General features: G+C 41.0%; 1 protein-coding gene across 8 annotated transcripts in view; it reads right to left on the bottom strand.

Moving 5' to 3' along the window:
• phka1a (phosphorylase kinase, alpha 1a (muscle)) overlaps window positions 1-19,942 on the bottom strand; it is a 31,266-nt gene that overhangs the window by 3,010 nt on the left and 8,314 nt on the right. The window contains exons 6-31 of one of the 8 annotated variants that reach the window (XM_080874928.1): window positions 19,810-19,890; window positions 17,156-17,254; window positions 16,929-17,075; window positions 16,372-16,425; window positions 14,639-14,761; window positions 14,445-14,540; window positions 13,408-13,515; window positions 13,216-13,294; window positions 12,879-13,013; window positions 12,036-12,145; window positions 10,986-11,130; window positions 10,727-10,805; window positions 10,403-10,470; window positions 7,837-7,998; window positions 7,655-7,749; window positions 7,420-7,565; window positions 6,415-6,568; window positions 5,780-5,938; window positions 5,570-5,699; window positions 4,792-4,893; window positions 4,222-4,337; window positions 3,706-3,741; window positions 2,304-2,339; window positions 1,092-1,130; window positions 705-866; window positions 399-452 (exon numbers count right to left, since the gene is read on the bottom strand). In XM_080874928.1, coding sequence (XP_080731054.1) covers window positions 399-452; window positions 705-866; window positions 1,092-1,130; window positions 2,304-2,339; window positions 3,706-3,741; window positions 4,222-4,337; window positions 4,792-4,893; window positions 5,570-5,699; window positions 5,780-5,938; window positions 6,415-6,568; window positions 7,420-7,565; window positions 7,655-7,749; window positions 7,837-7,998; window positions 10,403-10,470; window positions 10,727-10,805; window positions 10,986-11,130; window positions 12,036-12,145; window positions 12,879-13,013; window positions 13,216-13,294; window positions 13,408-13,515; window positions 14,445-14,540; window positions 14,639-14,761; window positions 16,372-16,425; window positions 16,929-17,075; window positions 17,156-17,254; window positions 19,810-19,890 — 2,715 coding nt within the window. The other 7 variants (XM_080874924.1, XM_080874923.1, XM_080874925.1 and 4 more) reach the window with 7 other exon arrangements.

Consider the following 19,942-nt stretch of genomic DNA (forward strand, 5'->3'; position numbering starts at 1 on the left):
GAAGGTTTTAAACTAAAGTGTAAATGCAAAAAAAAATATCACCTTTTTTAACTGTCGTTTCCAGATTTCAAGAGGATTCATTGTGCAACATCATTCAAATGTTTGCCGATCAAAGTATTAGTGTCTTAACAAAACGACACAATATATTACTCAGTATCGGTAAAAATCAGGATTAAATAGAGTCAAGGTTTTTCATGCAAAGTGTAGTAGCAGTAAAAAAAATGAAGGATTTTTAGGATTTTGATGTAATTTGGCAAATATCCCAGATTTTTCCCAAATACCCAATGTAGCATTTAAATGATAAGAAGACAGGTTTAAAAAAAAAAAAAAAAATAGAAAATACTAAAGCAGTAAAATTTCTCTCTCAGTTTCATGTGAAGTGTGTAATCAGACATCACCTCTCTGGTGGTTGAAGATGGAAGAACAAAGCCCTCTATGGACAGACCGTGGCACTGCAAGAAGCACATCAGTATCACCACAACTACCACACAAGTCCAAGTGTGACAGAAACTTTTGGTTCATCTCGTCTTGTCACTTTACGTTAAAGATGTTTTAAATTTAACCACATGAAGGCTCACAACAGGAAACAATAATTATACGACAGGTTTAAAATGTGGAATGCAAATGTTTACCAGTTAATCCAAGAAGTGAATAACATTAAAAAACACACTCATGAGTAAATATGCATCTGAGTCATAACTCACCTTCTGCAGGATCTTCCAGACTTTCTGGTAAAAGCCGACGGGCACTCGGTTCAGCGCCCCGTCCAGACGCCTCCTACGCAGCCACTGGCCGTGTCTGGTATCCTTAGCAACCGGAATCTTGTCCGGGATGTCGAAGGATTCCATGGACGGCAGCCGGAACCTCTGAACAGATGGGAAGAGAAAAGCGGAGTCACTCGCTGTAACTGCGTCTATTCTGGAAGAACAGCGCCCTCTTCTTGTTTTGAGGCACAGTGACACCAGCTGACTGCTAATCCACATCTGATGCAGTGGCTCATGTTAGAGGGCCACTACAGGAAAACAGAAGAAAACAAACAAACAAAAACACTAAGTAAAAACAAAAAGCGGGAGAATAAGGCTAAACTTTACCCCAGACTCGATGCTTTCTACGTCCGGTGACTGCATGCCCTGAGAGGCAGAGAATAAAACATAAAAGAGGAGAAAGGAAAAAGAAAGCAAACAAACAAACAAACAAAAAAAACTGACTTGAAAATAACTGAAGAATTAAGGATCGGTAAAAGCCAGCAAGCATGAATAAAACCAGGGCGTCAAGTGGGAGAAATTCTGTTAGAAAACCACGAATCACAGCACAGCTCCACCCAATCTGCATCATACTGTAACAGCTGGTTAAAGATCGGCGAGATCTTACTCACGAGACGGACCTGTGGGCTCCAAATATTTGAGGTTTTACAGAATCGACAACTGTGACATTTTCCTACAAAGCTTACTATAAATAATTCAGCTTAATTAACATAACTTTTCTTTTTCTTGTTTTAAATGGAGTAAAATTAAATTTACAGTCAACTCTGATTGGTCAGAGAAGCATTGGTTAATAATAATAATCACAATTATTGATTAATCAACAATAATTATTACTGATTAACAATTATTGGCAAATCAGTATCTGAAGCTGTGGTTAGCTGCTTAGATGATTACAATTGCAATGCAGTTTACTTGTTGAGCAGCCACACATTAGAGTGTTAATCACTCAAACCACCCTGAATGCTCAGTTATCAGACTTTAATGTCGTTATCACCGTCACCTTCAGGGTGGACGTCACAGATTGGTCGAGCTGAAAGGAAGAGAAGATCACAGATGGAGGCTTTAATTTAACTTCTGCCGAAACGTTTTCCATTCAGATTCCATGAGAGACGGGTCGAATCACCCACACCACCATCATTACCCCTCATAAGAGTGTGGCTGGTATCGTTTTCACCCTGTGAGTCTGATTTGGTTTTTAAGCATTACGGTAGGAATTGACTTGATCACACGGGGACAGAGGTTGCTAACTTTGTATCATAGTATAATTCCAGGTGTAGTTGAGCTCAAAGTAAAGGTTGAGTTTTAAGATGGGCGTGGCCTGATCAGAGTAAAGGATTCAATATAACAGACTCACACAGCTGTGAGCGATACAGCCACGGAAGTTCAGGTTTGTAGTCAACATGATGACAATGATAATAACCAGCCAAGGTTTGATTCAGTTTGATCAGAAACGACCTACAGCTCCACTTCATTTGAATGAAGTGTGAACTGAAAATTACAATTTCTAAATCTTCCTCACACTTTCTTTATCATCGTCACCTCAACTGAGTCGGTCAAAGACACGCTGCGGTCTGTCTGTAATAGACAAAAACACATTAAACAAAGGCCAGTTTTTAAATCTGCAACCCCAGCTTGCTCTTCCACAGCAAAGCCAAAAGCACATTCAAATCTTCCTCCTCAATACCCATGAAATCATCATCATCATCACGAGCAGAATTACAGCGGCTGCCTGAACCATCACAGCTTGTTGTTCCAGAGCTTTCAACTCTCTCTCACAGTCTTTATCCTCCGGGAGCGTTTATACAGTGTTTAAATCAACTTTAAATACAAATATATGGAGGGTCAGTGAATTTAGGGTAGTTGAGTGATATAATTCAGGCTAACATAATACAGCGACGTTGCAAATCTCATCTACAGATTAAGGATGAGAATTAATAGAAGTTTGTGATAAGGGTCATTCTGTGAGGTTAACACCTGCTGGTGGTTTAACAGATACACAAATAACGGCAGGAAGAAGTCACCCAAAATGGACACAATTATAGCAGGTGACTCAGGGGACCCGATCCACAGATCAATAGTTTGAATCATTTTATTACCAAAAAGTTCTGGTGTAACAAGTTTGCAGTACACACCCTCAGTTTTAAAGCATCTACATTAAGGAATAGTGATATCAAACTCATCTCCCCTCATGGGTTAACTGCAGCCCCATCTGAACTCATGCACAGCCCAACCACTGAAACCATTTCAAAGTCTATTTAAAGTTTATTTCTACTATGGGGTCCCCATTATTCATTTTTTGTTTTATGAGATGCTCTATAGTGGGAAATAAAATAAAAAAATATCTCTCTCTCGATACACACACACACACACACACACACACACACACACACACACACACACACACACACACACACACACACACACACACACACACACACCTTATCTGATAGCCTATAAAGTTTACAGTTAAATGACTGCTGTATTTTAGGTTATCTTAAGGAAAATAATGCATGTTCAAAAAATAAAATAACATTCATCAAGACTGGTGTCATTATGTGTACACTACAATTTAAGAATCATGGTAAAAAAAATAATATAATTTTTGTCTAACCCAAAAAAACAAAACAAAATAGCCATAAGTTTCTTTTGACTTAAGGATGTTTTGTTAGCTACTCTCCAAAATGTTGACAAAACTCATCTAAAACCTTCATCATGATGAAGTCTGAGGAACGCAGCTGAAAGCTCTGGAGCAAATAAGCAGGCCTTGAGTTTTACAAATGAACAGCCTCCCTAATGATCGATCTGTTGATCTGATCGATCGGTGAGGTTTACACAGAAGGTGAATTAACAGCTACAGGTAAAAAAACAAAAATAAAACAACAACAACAAATGAACAGATGTCATCACTGTAATAGGTAATATTCTTTCATGTGATCATCACCTTAAGTGTGTCCATCATGGATAACCTGCGATCCACCTGCAACACAAGGACCAGGTCGTGAATGAACGACTGAGCTGTTCTAACAGACATAATGATTCAAATCGATCAATAGTCTCGATCTTAAAGCCGACAATTTCCCATCAACGAGCCACCGCTCTCCTTCAGCACATGCTTTCAGCTCTCTATGAATTACTTCATGTCCCACCAGCACCCTCTTCCAGGTGAATTAGCACCTCATTTAAATCATTAACATCACCTTGTTCAGATCCGTCAAAGACAACCTTTGCTCCAGCTGCAAAAACACAAAAGTCGAGTTTGCCAAAAAAGCTCAACAATTTCAAAATAAGAGCCTCTCCTGCCTCCATCTCCATCTCTGTTTAATGGGCTGCTGAGTCTACTCGTTTCATGACAGTCAAATGTTAAAGTTGACACAGTGTGTGTGTCTGAAGAAGCGCTTTACGATGAGCTTCCTATGTGGAGCAAGGTAACTGTAACCTCACAGTCATGGCATCCTACCATTTTCATGTCGCTCTTCAGTTTGCTGATGCCGGCTCTCTCGCTTTTAGTGGCTCCCACATTCCCGAGATGATGGATCGAGATGGCAGGACTGACGCCGGCATCCATCTCCCGAACTGTGTGGAGGGTTGAGGAAGAAGAAACAAACAGCACAGGCACAGAGAGAAAATAAATGGGAGTAAAGGTCAAACGGTGAACGTGTGGATTTTTGTTTAAAATCAAGTCTGGGAAAACAGATTAGGACAATGATATCAATAACAAGAATAAACAATCTAGAGAGGTCTTCTCTAGCAGTTAGTGGAACATCATGCGTGCAATGTTACAGTTTCTCTGTGGAAATATGAGGCCTGTCAGTGGCTTACTTATTAAAAACTGTTGCCCACCCTTCTTCCACAGCATATTGAAACAGATTACTTTGGCTACACTCTTGTCAAAAGATTTCTCTTTTCATGTGACGACTGCCCCACCCAATCAGAAAGCTTCACCGTCATTGCAGATGAAGCAGCAGTGACTGCGTCAGAGTTGCAGCATATGACTGGTTCTCGTGTTACATGAGGTAAGAGGTCTCACCACTGCGCTCCACTCCAAACTCCTTCCCGCTGAGGATGTGATGGAGCAAGTTCTTCAGTTCAGACGGACTCAGACTCATCAGGGTCTCTGTGGCCTCCTCTCCTGTTTTCACAAACGCAAAGACAAACATGACACCTGAAGCCCGTACTATGAAGAAAGATTACTGTGGAGCTTTAAGTCAGAGTTTCTCTTCCCATGAAACAGACTCTTATCTGGCTAAATCACCATGGTAACTTATGCTGAACACATAACTTGGTTAATACATTACAACAAAAACCTTGAAGATAAAGTTTACAAGAGTGAAAGAAGACTTCATTAAGATTTCATTTCCCACACATTTCTTTTCTTAGCCTTACATCAAGCCAAAGAGGCCAAAGAAACTATTTGGAGGGAAAGCCAAGGAAAACATTTTACGATTGGAGGCAATATTTCACATTTAACTCGCATCAACAAATTAATCAGTTTAATAAGATCTGTGACTGTGTTTACAGAATGTTGATGATGCACTGCTTGGATACGTTTGGGGTGTTTTGTTGTATATATGTGCTTTTATGTCCCGGGGCTACAGTTGTAAATTAGCAGTTCTGTTAAAAGCCAACACGTAGTTCATCCTTGTTCAATTTACAAATACATGGTTTGTAACATTTAGGCTGAATGTGATCTTTGGTTTGTTACTCCACTATAGGCATAAAGTCACAATGAGAGACATGGATTTTTAGTAACAAACTTGAGTAATTTACTTCTTAAAGCCCAGCTTTAAACCACCTTCCCGTCTTACCTGAGCAGCCGAGTGACTGAGCCAGCTCGGTGGCCATCACCTGGATGATGAGACCGATTCTCAGCCTGAACATCTCGCTGAACAGCCCGGGCTGAGTCCTGATGCTCATAGCCAGGTACACCATGATCTCCTGGTGGAAAGACATTTAAAGGATGAAGGACAGAGAGAGGAGAAGGTTTTAAACACATGATTGTGGAGGAGGTAACTCACCTGTGTGAGAATGGCAACACTGATGTTGTTTTCACTGGCCTCGTCGATAAGATTCGCCAGCTGGTCCGGCGGTATCGGAGCCGTGATGGTTTTCTCTCTCGGCTCAGGAGGGAGTCCGATCGTCAGGTGCTTCTGGTGGGCCAGCAAATCAGAGCAGGCCTACCGAGAGAGACCACAACCAATTAGGAAAGAGCAGGAAAAGTTAAGGGCTTGCTGGTGGGAGATCTAATGCAGCATGGAGTCAACTGATAGCAGAGGGTTGGCATTTCAGAGGTATTTCACTCCAACTTCAGGAGCTTTTCTTTAAACCTTCTTAGAAGTTTTTAATTTAACCACAAACTGTGGTCAACTCATTTCAAGCTTTTCGGACTCTGTGACTCGCTGCATGTGAAGGTAAGAGATGAATGACTGAAGATTTAAAGGCACACGTAGAGTTCAAATCTGTGCCAATAATGAACAATGAACCCACCAGTTGTTCATATAGATTTTAGTTCTACATTATTTTTTACTTTACTTAAAACTGTAGCTTCAGGACTTTTTTCATAATCATGGCTAAAACAGAAGATTCACTAGTAACGTCACACCTGACCACACAGCTTCTGTACGCTGCCCTGTTATCTATAGCTGCACCGTACCGAGTCGAGCTCCTCCACCTTCTTCCTCAGCATGCCAGAGATCATCCTGATGAGACCCCAGTGTTTCAGTTCACCTGCCTTCTCATAAAGATCAGTCAGCAGAGACCTCACAGTGGAGCCTTTACCATGCACACCCGTGTCCCAGTCCATACCCCTGACAAAGGAAAGACAGCAAGGGCTTTTCATTCTTTTCAACGCCGTTTTGACATGTCACAGCAGCACAGTCTGAATCAACTGTGGAGTCAAGTTCAGATACTTCTTCCAGATCCTGAGACTCACACTGATGAGCTAGCTTGATTGGTTGACTGTTTGCATGATGCAGCACAAAATAAGCCAGCCAAAGACGCAGCCGTACACAGAAACAAGCCAGCCAAGCAACAACAAGACTTCACTGTCTGTAAATATCTGTCAAAACTATGACTAAAAATTATTTATTAAACAGTTTTTTTTATGTGTAAAACACAAAGAAAACAAAAAGTAAACAAACTGCACTATTTTGCTTCCACGTCAAGGCGGCGACCTCCGCTCAGCACAGCTAAAAATACAGAGCGCTACAAGTTGGCCAGTCAGCCGATGACCTTTAGACTTTAGTTCGTTGTTTCTTGTAAATCTTTAGAGTCTTCCAATGAGCTGTAAGTGAGCGTGTCACCATTACTAAATCACAATCATTCAAAAGGAAAAAATGTAAATGTTGGGCTTTAACCTGGTTTTTCACATTTACGAGGAGATATTGAAATAGACAGTTTTGTTTTAATCCTTCTATTCTGTAAACATCCATCAACTGCTGGGCTGCCGGTGTCTGGGAATACACGCTTCCCTAGCAACCAGTGGTTGCTGGGGGTAGCTGACGAGTCTCTAGGCTTTTGTGACTGAGGCTTTAATATTTTAATACCAAAATTAAGTTTGCTGCAGTTCCTGCTTTTTCGCATCACCTTCGTTGTGTTTCATATCTGTTTTAATAAAAATCATGGTGATGTCGAACACACCCAGCCTCATGTTTCTCACTTGTCTTTGTAGAGGATGTAAAGTATATCAGCCTGGTCCTGCAGAGACTGTGTGTCTTTCAGCAGCTGGGCCAAAGCGTTGTAGTCGATGGCTCCGCTGGCATCTCTGGGAATGCCACTCTGTGTTGTGACCCCTGCCTCAGGACCCTGGAGTGAAAACACAGAGAGACCGAGGAGTCTGCAAGTGAGCAAAGAGCTGACATCAGAGGAGAGAAAAGAAAGAAAGGAAGAAGAACCTGAACGTCTGGTGATGCAGGAGAGTCTGTAAGATTCAGGTTGAGCGTCGGTTGAGGAGAACGAAACAATTTGCTCGGCAGGTACATGTTGACATCTGAGGGGGAAAAATAGAAAACAACGTTTTATTATTAAATTTGTGATTTAGTCGAGTTTGTCAGTCGGAGACGAAGCGCCGACTCACTTTGTATGTTGAGGTCCTGAGCTTTGTTCATCAGAGTCACCATCTCTTTGGTTTTGGTGGCCGCAGCCTTGAATCTGCTGAGACCTCCCACCGGACGCTTGGGCTTCTTGGGGGCAGAGTGGGCCAACAGGTGGTCAAGGTACTGCGCGAGGTCGTCATCCTCTGTAGGGAGGGACCAAGAGAACAAAACAAAGCGATGAAGGAGGGTGGGATGAGGAGAAGAACAGAAATGTGGAGAGGGAAAGGAGGAAAAATGAACACGCAGAAAGAGATCATTTACTCACCGCTCTTTTTTGTACAGACAAGTGTTAAAACTGAGTTTCCTTCTAAACTTCATAAAGTACTAAAAAGAAATAAGATCTGAAAACCATTTTTCATTTTATGCTAATTTATAAACTTTGAACTTGCAGCTTTTAAAGGGTTTGCTCACTCAAATCTCACAAAAACAAAACTTATTATTGAGTATCTGAGAAAAAAAGATCTTCGTTCATTTCAGGTGGTTTACAACAAAATTAATATTGCTTTACAGAAATTTCTGTTTTTCCGAGGAACAAATTGCAAATATTCATAAACACCATTAAACGTGACAATTGTGTGTAATAATTATAATGGCTTTTGTGGGTGAGGCTTTGGGGTGAACTGACCCTTTAAACTGAAGACTTTATTGGTCACAGCCATGCTAGCAAATTGTGATGCATTTAGGGACCAACGGGCTGTCTGTAAACAGGCGTTTAAGGCAAATCTAACCAGCTGTGCGTGAACACAAACAACACAACCAGAAACTGAGAATGTTTTCATTCTTCCACTCGTGTTAAGATTTTGAGGCGTTTTAAATGCACCACAGTCAAAAATACACTTTTTATTTTTTAAAGAGGACCCATTATCTTTATTTCCATATTGTCATTTTTCAATCATGGACTCTCTACAGCAGCAGTTCTGAAGCAAGTCATTTTAGCTCCTTCCTAACTTTCGTCTGATTGGCTGCAACGCTTAAACCAAGCGTGGGGAACTCCAGGCCTCAAGGGCCGGTGTCCTGCAGGTTTTAGATCTCATCCTGGGTCAGCACACCTGAATCAAATGATTAGTTCATTACTAGGCATCTGGAGAACTTCAAGACATGTTGAGGAGGTCATTTAGCCATTCAAATCAGCTGCTTTGGATCAAGGACACATCTAAAACCTGCAGGACCCAGGAAGATCCCATCTGCCAGTGGGCGGAGCTTCTGTGCTGTAATTCCCATATAGGTATATATTTTTTTATTTTCTCACTTAATGCATAGCCAAGCAGAGCAGAAAAATAAAGAAAAACTGCCTGAAAATGCTTTGTTTTAAATATTTTTAAAGTTTTAAATTGAGTGTTCAGATTGAACTCTGGCTTGAAAGGATCATTAAATCTGAGCGTCTTTTTTTCTTGTTGACTGCAAATGATTTTACAATTTTATTGTTTTACAAGCATTAATATCCGGTTCTAAAACAGAGCTAATGATTTTACTTGAGGATTTATACTAAATCTGAATATAGAGTACAGTTAAATCTGGTTTTTATTTTCCCTCTTTCAAACCAATAAACACCAGTTATCGACTCACACTGAGCCATTAGATCCTCCTCTGTCCCAATGATAGACACAGGAGGATAGGCTTTCTTTCCAGCCTTCAAAAAGGCTAAACTTTACTGATATAGTAGCTTTTACCCCGCATGCATACATTCATTTATTCAGTGCTTTTACTCGACTACTGTTCAGCACTACTTTCATATTTGCCCTTCCTTTGTAACATTGCATTTATCCATGTCTGTGATTGGTCAGACGATCATTAAAGAACTTGGCAGCAATGTTTAAAAAGTGCAGTAAAAGAAAAACAAAACATTTTAATTACTTGTATATTTGCAGACCTCATTACCAAGCTTTCCTGTGTTAAATATGAGCATCAACAAACTGACTGTACATCAAGTATATGACATAAAATAAGGAAAAGCATTAGAGGTCCACTTTACGGTCCATTACAATTCAAGTTTTGAGTTATTTTATGTAATAATTTAGAGCAAAAGAAGAAAAATATTCCAAGTTGCCCAACAAGGCACCCAAAGCCCTGAGTGGAAGAACTCTGATACACAGGGATGATGGGTGATGATGATAGGATGAAACAGGAAGTGTTGATTAATGAAGTCATGGGTATTTGATTTTAGATTTCACAATGAGATGGCATGAGGGGAAAAAAGAAATAAAATGTAGATGCACAGATGCAACTCAAAAATCAGCCAATGTTAAAAGAAAAACTGTCAACTTAAAGAAACTGTAAGTCTGCTAACAGCTGCTGGGGTCTGTGACTGTGTGAGTATTTTCAGGAATGATCAAACCAACCCAGGAAAAGAAAAATGAGCTGTCAGTGTGAGCTCCGGCTTTAAAAACGTGAATCCTGGTGTCACCATTCCTTCTCCACCCTCCATCCACGCTGTGTTTTTCTTACCAGCATCATAATGCAACTCATGCACGTATCCATCGCCGTAACGCTCATCATAATCACCATCATACTCTTCGTCGTGGCGGCCCATGCTGCCAGAAGCCTTACCGTCCAGGAAGCTGAGGTGAGCACAACAGGAAGTGGTCAGGAACTCCGACAGCTTCCCCGTCTGGATCCTAAAGACGAAGAACAGAAGAGGAGGGGATGATTATGAGAACTGGGAAACATTAATAAGCAGTTTGATGCATTTTAATGACAAATCTTGGCAATTAATCAATAAAAGAGGATTTTAAATTGTCTCTACAGTGCAGGAAAAACTAATAAAGTCTTTAATTGGACACGCAAAGAAAGACAAAATAAATAAAACAAAACAGAACTTATTACAAGTTGTCAGATGTAAGAATTCAAATTTAACGCAAAAAAGAAATTGACCTTGCTCCTCCGTAATATCCGTCCTGTAATTTCTTGAGTGTTGCCAGAACTGCAGGGTCCAGGTCTGAGTGATCTTCAGCTGAAGCACAAACATAAGATGAAAACATGCAAGCACAGAAAATGTAAAAAACAGAAAATACTTTTTTTTTCAATATTTAAAGATTTCCTTTCAAACTCTCTCTACCATTAATAATGCAGGTGCTTCATTTAATAAATAAGATGTATTTGGACATTTAGCAGAAAAGGTCTTCTCACTCACTCAGCATCGTCTGTGAAATGGGAAAAGTGACAGTCGGTCTTCCCGTCATCCTCCATCTGCATGAGAGGTAGGCGATTTCTGTCCTCAGCATCTCCACGATCATTTTATTATCCAGAGCCAAATAGAACTGCTGATGGTCAATGAACTGAAACAGAGGAAAATATGTTTACTTAAGTTTATTTAAGTCACCAGATTTCCCTTCACCAGAAGGGAATTTGGGTGGTCTGCAAATCTCATTTCTCATTTTGACACAGATTTTATTCACAGTATATGATCAAAAAGAACAACAATGGTGTGTAAATGTCTGGGAGCTGCTGGACTTTTGGGAGAGGAATACTGTCCCCATGTTTTGGCACAGATGGTTTCGCCTTCCCTGATGGAGCTTTAACCTGCACGTGTGGATGACACAGTGAAGATGAAGGACCTCCAGTATTGACTGTTGGCCTTTGTCTGCTGCACAGAGATCTCTCCAGATTACCTGAATTCTTTTAGGATATTCAGTACTGAAGATGATAAGACATTCAAAGCCTTCATAATTTAATGGCGGGAAACATTACAAATGTGGAACAGCTTCAGTAGACAGTGATGAACTTCTGCACATCTTTGCCTCTCTAAGACGCTCTTTTTAAACCCACTCATGTTACTAACTTGTGGCCAATGAACCTCATTAGTTGCAAAATGTTCCTCCAGCTGTTTCTTTTCACTTTTCCAGCCTTGTGTCGCTCCTATAAGCTTTTGTGAACAAGCCAATATTATTCATGAGACAGTAAAACAGTCTGATCCAATATGGTGTCCTACGGTGGCCGGGTGCACCCAGGACAGGCTGCCAGACTGTCTCAGGACATTCACACCTATGGACATCGTTAATTAATCTAACCCCACTAACTGCATGTCTGTGGACTGTGGGAGGAAGTCGGAATACCTGGAGAGAGAACGGGGGACAGGCTCCAACCAGATGGTGGATTCAAACCCAGGACCTTCATGCGTGCCACCATTAAAATAAAAAGTGAGCTGCGTGTTATTCTGATGTTTTCTGTAGTTTTTTCTAACCTGAGGTGTGAATGTGAACATGGTGTTCCTGATGATGTAGAACTTGGAGGTTCCCAGCACTCCTATCCTCCTGTAGGGGCGTCCTGTCAGCCCCAGCCTCGGGTTACGACCTGAAACAAAAAAAAAAAAAAAAAAGCAGTTAAACTTTTGATTTCATGAACCCCCCCCCCCTGATAAAAATCTACGCTCTACTCTTTGGCTTTTTTTGTGTCCTTCAGATATGATGTTTTGTGAAGTTAGTCAGTCTCATCTAATTTAGGAAGTACCGTCATAACTTTACTGCAGACGCTGCTGGACTAAAAAGCATCAACCCTGAACAGCAAACACTTCCATCCCAGACAAAATAATGCTGAATTTGAATTAATTTGATTTAAAAGATTCAAATAGTCAAGAAAAATCCCGGGTTCAGATCACAGACAGTCTATGAACGATAAATGTCGTCATCGTGACATCACCCGCTGGTTTGTGATTAACTTTGAAGCCTTGAGCTCAGCGTTTTGGCCGCCAACATCGTTTTTTGTTGTTGGTGGTTTTTAAATCATAAGCGATAAGCAGGCAATGCCTCACATTCACACGGTAACGACGGCTCAATCATAAGGTATGCTTGTCCTAAAGTATCTCTCTCTTTTTTTAATGGTTTATTTGACTGTAAAACGGACCATTATGTATAAAACTAACATGTTGTAAAAGAAAAAAAAAATCATGTGACTAAGACTATAATATTATCATTATCGTAAGTGTTTACTGAGGTCATGAATCTGTAGCAGGCTCTAGTCCATAACATTTGTGCCTGATGCATAAAATCTTGATGGGACAGATCAGGCTACAGCAGGGCGTTTGTACCAAGTCTGGCGTAGATATGGCTGAGGACTCTGGAGGGCTGCACGTGGATGGGGTGGATGTCCGCCACCGTCTCCACCTCTATCCCTTGCTTAAACAGCAGCTCTTTGATCTCCTCCGTCTCGGCCAGAATCGACACTGAAGGGGGAGAGACGCACATGAAACCATACAGATCACTGACATCACTCACATCTACTGCCCAGCCTGCATATTGAATTATCCTTGGGCAAAATGTGAGTGTGTGATGAGGTGGTTAAAAGAACTTAAGTAGTCCATTTAAAATAATTAACACTAATCTGGAGCTCAAAACGTCGTACTGGGACCTGGGCGGTTAACTCACCCTGTACGACCACGTCAGGCTTGGGGATGGTGGAGAAATGCCGGTTAAGAGGGTCAATTTCTCCAGGCGCCAGAAAACCCTGAAAAAAAAAAACCCACCAAGTTTTCTTCGACTCTTACGGTATAACTTTGTTATTAACACTTATCTGAGCTGCAGAGCTACAGCTGGTCATTTGTTTATGTAGCAGCTCACCTCAGCTAACAGGTTTCCCAGGATGTACAGACTCTGCCCCCACCTCAGGGGTAATTTTCCCATCGGGATCCTCTCCACGGTGTGAGGGTTTATGTACTCCTCCTCCACCTGTTTGAATAAGCAAAAACGAGACAGGATAAAGACGTTTGAAAGGTCTGAACGAGTTTAAATATGGGGCATTAAAAGTCAGAGGTCATGAGGTCGTTTCTCCTCATTTATCGTTTTAATGGGCACGGGCGTATTGCATTTAAGAAAACACTTAAATCACTTCTGCTGTGAGTAAAGAGAAGCAGATTACAGTTTCTGTTTTTTTCTACAGAGGAACTAAAACACCTGAAGATGAGAACAGAGAACAGGTTGAAACAAGTGGACTTGAAACTGAGGCTACCCTCCACACTTACATGGATATTCCCACTTTTTGTATTTGTGTTAAAGACCCCGAGTCAAGATTGTGGCAAACTGACGTGTGACACAACGGCCTCGGTGCTGACAGCTGTGTACATGTAATCAGCATATGATCAATATCACAAAGGGTGTGTAACAATAAATGTACATATACGAGGAAACACTGGAAGGACTTCCTGAGGGCTTGATGCCAGTATAACCAGTACATCTATGTGACAACATCATTTACAAGCCAATCAGGAAAGCATTTGCGACCACATAATTCCAAAGCTACTAAGAGCTGACAAAGTTAGACACAGTTTATTGTTAGCTTAAATAACAACCAGCGTTTAAAGATGAACAGCCTTCAGGTTGTCAGTGATGAAAACTTCATTTAATGCAAACTGTTTTAAGCCTGCAGAAATAATAAACTGGCAACTGAATAGTATCTCTATGTTATCAATCTGAAAAGCCTGTCTGGATGCTCCCGAGATATTGCATTAACAAACATGAGTCCATGTTGCCCATCTGCCTGGCAGGGTGAAGACAATACCCCATCGGCCTTTTACGGCTGCAGGGTCAAAACTAAGAATCTTGTAGCTCACACATTAAAATGAGTTAAAATCAGCTTCTAAATCATCAAGATGTCTGACCTTGTCTGCGGGGACGCTGTAGAGCTCCGGCAGCAGTCGTACCCCATCCTTCTGTTTGATCAGGATTCCCTCCAGAGCCTCCTGGTACTCCTGCACCTGGATCACATCAAAACACTTCCTTTGTTAATAAAGGAGGTAAATACCGTCAAACACTGATGCACACACACAGGCAGAGTCTCTGAGATTTAAATTACCTGTTCAGGGCTGTTGATAAAGATGCCATCCAGTATGAGGTAGGTCCAGAACAGAGGCCACTCGCACTCGATGTTCTCAAACAGCTTCAGCTCTGCGGACTCGTAATACAGTCTGTTTGGATCCTTTATGGAGACAGTACAAACCTTCAGCTGCAGTACTTGCAAAATCAGATCCAGATCTGACTTCTTTCCTCTGTGAGAGTCAAACTGTCTCAAAAATCTGAGTTTCTCAACATGAACCCGATACTTAAACAGAGATCCTAAATATGTCCACTTCTCTCAGGAACTGTTTGCAGGCTGTAACCATGTGAGTGAACTTTTATGATCATGCACAACAAACATACATATAAGTAAGATTAGGGCTGTGCGATATGACCAAAATCTCATATCCCCATACAAGACATCTAACGATATAAATCACAAACATTTAACATTTTCTGTAAATTCTGTGAATCTCGGGCAGCTCGCCTCGTGTGACGTGTTTCCAGCTGCGTGTCGCGTACCTGGAGTCGAGTGTTTTAACCGATGCATGAAACAATACATTTTTAGTCATAAGTTGTAATGGACGCAGTTTTCTTTGTGAGTATTTATTACACGGCGTGCTGCGGGGAAAAGCCTGTTCTAACATTTGAGTTTAAGGTTTATTTTTTAGCACCTGACGGCTCTTTTTTGCTTCTCATCCGTAAATACTCTGCATCCTCTTTTACGTGATTCAGTTTATTTTGAAAAGTCTCAACAGGATCTTGAGCTTTATTGTGAAAGGTTTATGTGGAAAATAAACAAGCAGACACGTGATGGTTTTGCTTGATGCTAACAACAACGCATAAAAACAGGCGCTTGTCCGTCCGTAGTGTGGTTATATTAAATATAAGAGAAAGAGAGAACTTTAAGAAATTAATATAGCCACTACAGTGTCCATCAAAACCATGAAAAAAAATGTTGCCGTAAACAGTTTATTTTGCAACACCACAAAACAAACGATAGCGTATAGATGTTTTTATATCGTCATCCAATATATATCGTTATATCGAACAGCCCTAAGTAAGATTAAGAAGATTAATATAGAAAATTGTATAAAGTAAGAGTGTCTTGGGTCTTTTGTACTTTTGTTCCTTTCCTTAAAAAAAATAAATAAATAAATAAATGTATGATGCCAGTGCTTCCCTGTCTCTACTTCCCTGACAAATCCATGTCTGTTCCCCTGTATCCCCCTGAAATCTATACCCATGCAAGGAATTTCACTTTGTCCTGTCACAAATGTTTGAGTTTTCCCATAACTTACATCTTTGGTTTGGATTTTTCTCCTCAGATTCCAAACCAAATCTGAGGAAAAATGACCCCGACAGATATTAAAGAGTAACACTCACAGATGATTCAGTGCTACAAGATAATCTGTAAAGCTGCAGACATTTGACACACTCCTTTAACCAAACATGCTCTTTTCACAATCCCATATGTAACAACAAAGCAGCACAAGCCTGGTGTTCGCCTCAGACGTGCCACCAAGCTTCATAACAGTGAACAGAGTTTAAGCCACAAAGTTTGACCACATTAATAAAGCAACAAACAGATCAGACAGCTGTGCATTTACTGACTGCAGGAGACAAAACAGAAAAAAATGCTACATAGATTCAGTCGAATGTTTTTTCTTCTTCTAATCCAAACAAATAGATATAAATAGATTATCCGACAGGACGAATTAGAGGGAGCATTGACCTTTACAGGTTGTCTACCTCTTTGGGGGTTCTGTGTCCATCTCTGAGAAACCTGCAGCAACCGTATCGACCCTGAACAGAGACAGAGGAAATCAGCACCTCAAACATGCCGCAGCATAAATACACGAGGCATATTCTTATAAAACAAGCTCAATTTTAGCTACAAGTTGTTTCTTTTAAGCTGGTTGGATTTGAAAACTACTTTTTGCCCAGTCTAACCTTCCTCTGTGTCCTGGCTTATGACCCAAACTTTCATTTACTGCTAAAACAACCAGCTGATTCAGAAATCACACATAATCAAAAAAAGTCCAGTACATTTTTTTTAAAGTGTCTTCTTTAAATGTGACAGACTGTTTGAATGAAGTCCACAGAAAATCAAACAACACATCCAGCCATATGAACGTTTTCCTGCTTTCTTGTTGCCGTTTTCTTCTTTTGGGAAACTTACATTAAATCAATGTTCTGCACAAATCAGCCAAAGTTTAGAAAATAAATTGTCCTTGATATACCGAAAATTATAACTTGAGCCCTAAACTTCTGCCACGTTGACCCTGCCTCTGTGAACTTGTCTGCACCTGCAGTTTGGAGATGATCTCCTCCTTGGTCGCGTTGACTATACTTATGTCCTCAACGGCAAAGGCGGGGTACGAGATGATGGCCAGCACTCCGGCATCCACTTCTTTAGAGATGGACGCTCTGGGTAACATGGACGTCAGGATGGACTGATGGGAATACAGACATATATTAAAATCAAAGGAAGCCGATGAGCTTCCTATCCTGATATTTAACTGTGTGCACGTACCTGGCACTGCTGTATGTCATCAGCCAGAGCGTGGACCAAAGAGCCCGGTCCTCCCTTTGCTCCAAACAGGTTGAGTTCATCCAGCGCCTCCAGAGCTGCCTGAAGGACACAAAGCAAACACACTCATTAATAACAGTCAATGAAAAGAGGGCAACTGTCCACTACTCAAGTCTGACTACATTCAAACACTCTTTTACTTCCCAAAAACAAACAACAAGGCACCGCTGACAGTTTAGAGGCTTACAGTTATTTCTGCTGTTTATCATGCGCTACAATAAAGCTTTAAAACCAAATCTGGAGTTTGGTTATCAATCCAGATAACATGTAAATAGGTTATACCGTGATATGACTGAAGTATTTCTAAAAAAACTCTGGTTGTAAATAAAGACTAAATGCTAAATACCAGCAAAGTCTGGAGGCTCAGTGAAGTCGGGCTCCATCTGCTACCAGGTGACTGTAGCTGCACAGCTATTGTTAGGGTAATACAAACTAATTAGCACAGAGATGGAGGATAAGGGTTAAATTGCAAAAACATCAGACAAAAGAGCATTTGGGACCCACAACACGAGGTTAGTCTGATGTGCGGCTGTGTGAAGCCATCAAATATTACGTTTTAGCTCAAAGAAATGAGAACAGTGCAAATAAAGCGCTGCAGAGGCTTTGCTACTGCAGATTCACTAGTAAAAACAGAGGATTAAAACACAGTTTGTGGATAAATACACTCTGGTTTGGTAAACAGCAGCTTATTTGCACTGGAAATGTGAGGCACTTATTTACATTTTTAAAATTATGGGTCAATTTAAACTGGAGATGGACCGATCCGATATTACGTATCGGACCTAAATTGCTGGATCGGATATCGGAGAGAAATAAAAAATGTAATCCGATCCGAAGTATCACAAAATCACCTCACAAAACGCGTTACTTGGCGTAACCCAGCTGAGCGCATCGGAGCGGTATGTGTCACGTGATAGAGCGGCTGTTGTCTGCGAGACCTGTCGGCGGTCTGGTAGAGCTAAACTTCCAAACCGCGGCATTTAATCTCGGAGAAAACTATCCCAGAGAAGTAAAGCAAGTGTGTAAGTTCATCGCTAAATGTTTGCATAGTATTTCCACGTTAAGCTAAACTGATATATGGAGCCACAGCTGGACTGGCCATCGGAGTTCCATATTGCAGTGAAAAGGAAGCGATTTGTCCCGTAATTCAGCTAGAATGAAAAAACAAACAAAAAAACCCCCAAAGCTGGACTTCTTCTGTCTTTGCTGCACAGCTGCCTCTTCTTCTCTCATTCTCTCCCCCTCCTGCTGCTACTTTAATCATGAAACTGATCAATGATCAGCTGATCGGCTTTTCTGATGCAAGTCCCGTCTCTCTTGTTTATCGCCCACTTTGAGCCAGAAAGAGGAAACCAGCACGTTTAAGCTTGATCAGCTGTTGTTAGAATTTATTTAATATTAATTTCAAGTATCAGCTGATGTTTGCTGGAGCCAAAGCTGTAAACCTGCTGGTCATGATATGGTTTGGTTATCTGGTGAGAGGGAAACATGAAGATGAAACCAGGAGATGTCCTTACTGGATCATCAGAGCTGAACAGGTGATGGAGAAACAGGTTTACCTTTTAGGTGACATGAATGAGTTGAAGGGAAGTTATGAACTGTTTCTGAGAGACAAATAACACCAGGATCCTTTTTTTACTAGCTGACAGCTGGTAACTGTGCAGGGGCGGGTCTAGCAAAGTTTTGCCAGGGGGGCCGATAGGGCATTAACAGGGAAAAGGGGGCACAAAGAAATACTTTATTTTGTTTATTCATATCGGTAACAGCAGATATCCAAATTTATGATATCGGTATCGGACATAAAAAAGTGGTATCATGCCATCTCTAATTTTAAACCTTGTGGTTCAATGCGTTAAGGAGCAAATCATGTTAAAGCTGCTCAGCTCAGGTCTGCTGTTATAAATAAGATTAACTTTACATAATTAACAGAGCAGAGAAGGTCCTGTAGTGGTGCTTGTTTTCAAAGTCTTAAATTAAACGTGTGTGTGTGTGTGTGTGTGTGTGTGTGTGTGTGTGTGTGTGTGTGTGTGTGTGTGTGTGTGTGTGTGTGCTGAGTATTATGTTATTTCTGAGTGAGAAGCCATTCTTGGAAGACCACAGAGAACATGATAGCCCTCTTTTAATGCCAACTGAGGACAGAGCCGGACGCACAGAGAACATGCCCGGCTGCTGCTGCGTGAAAAAACTCACAGTAATGTTTACCAGTAACCTGAAAGTTTCACTCTCACTGCAGATTTTTACCGACTGAGGTCAAATGTGCTGCAGAGAATTCAATAAAATTAAAACATGTTGGAATTAAAAAAAAAAAAAAAAAAGCAAGACTGACTTCACAGTTTATCTGAACATTTACTGACATGCTGCGGCTGAGAAGATACTTTCAGTACAGAATGTGATCCAGACTTAGCTCTGTGGAGTCAGGGTCTTCTAAAGGTCAGCGTAAAGGCCGCTGTGCACCTTTGACAGTGCCAGACATTTTTACTGGAGCACCTGTTCCCCCTGTGCGTTGGAAGCTCTGCTCTCACTTATTTTGTCCCCCCGAGCTTGTTAAAGTGTCGTAGATGTCTGCGTTTATTGCATGTTTGTGTGTCTGTGCCAACCTTGGCCATGCCGATAGAGCTGGCGTTCAGCTCAGTGATGCCCTGGTTGGTTTTGTCTCCTCTTTCCCACATCCCATAATCCTGAGGGGAAATAGAAACAAGACAGAATGAATAAAACAAGAAGCAGTCATTT

Source organism: Rhamphochromis sp. 'chilingali' (genome assembly GCF_963969265.1).
Source record: "Rhamphochromis sp. 'chilingali' genome assembly, chromosome: 1".
Lineage (NCBI taxonomy): Eukaryota > Metazoa > Chordata > Actinopteri > Cichliformes > Cichlidae > Rhamphochromis > Rhamphochromis sp. 'chilingali'.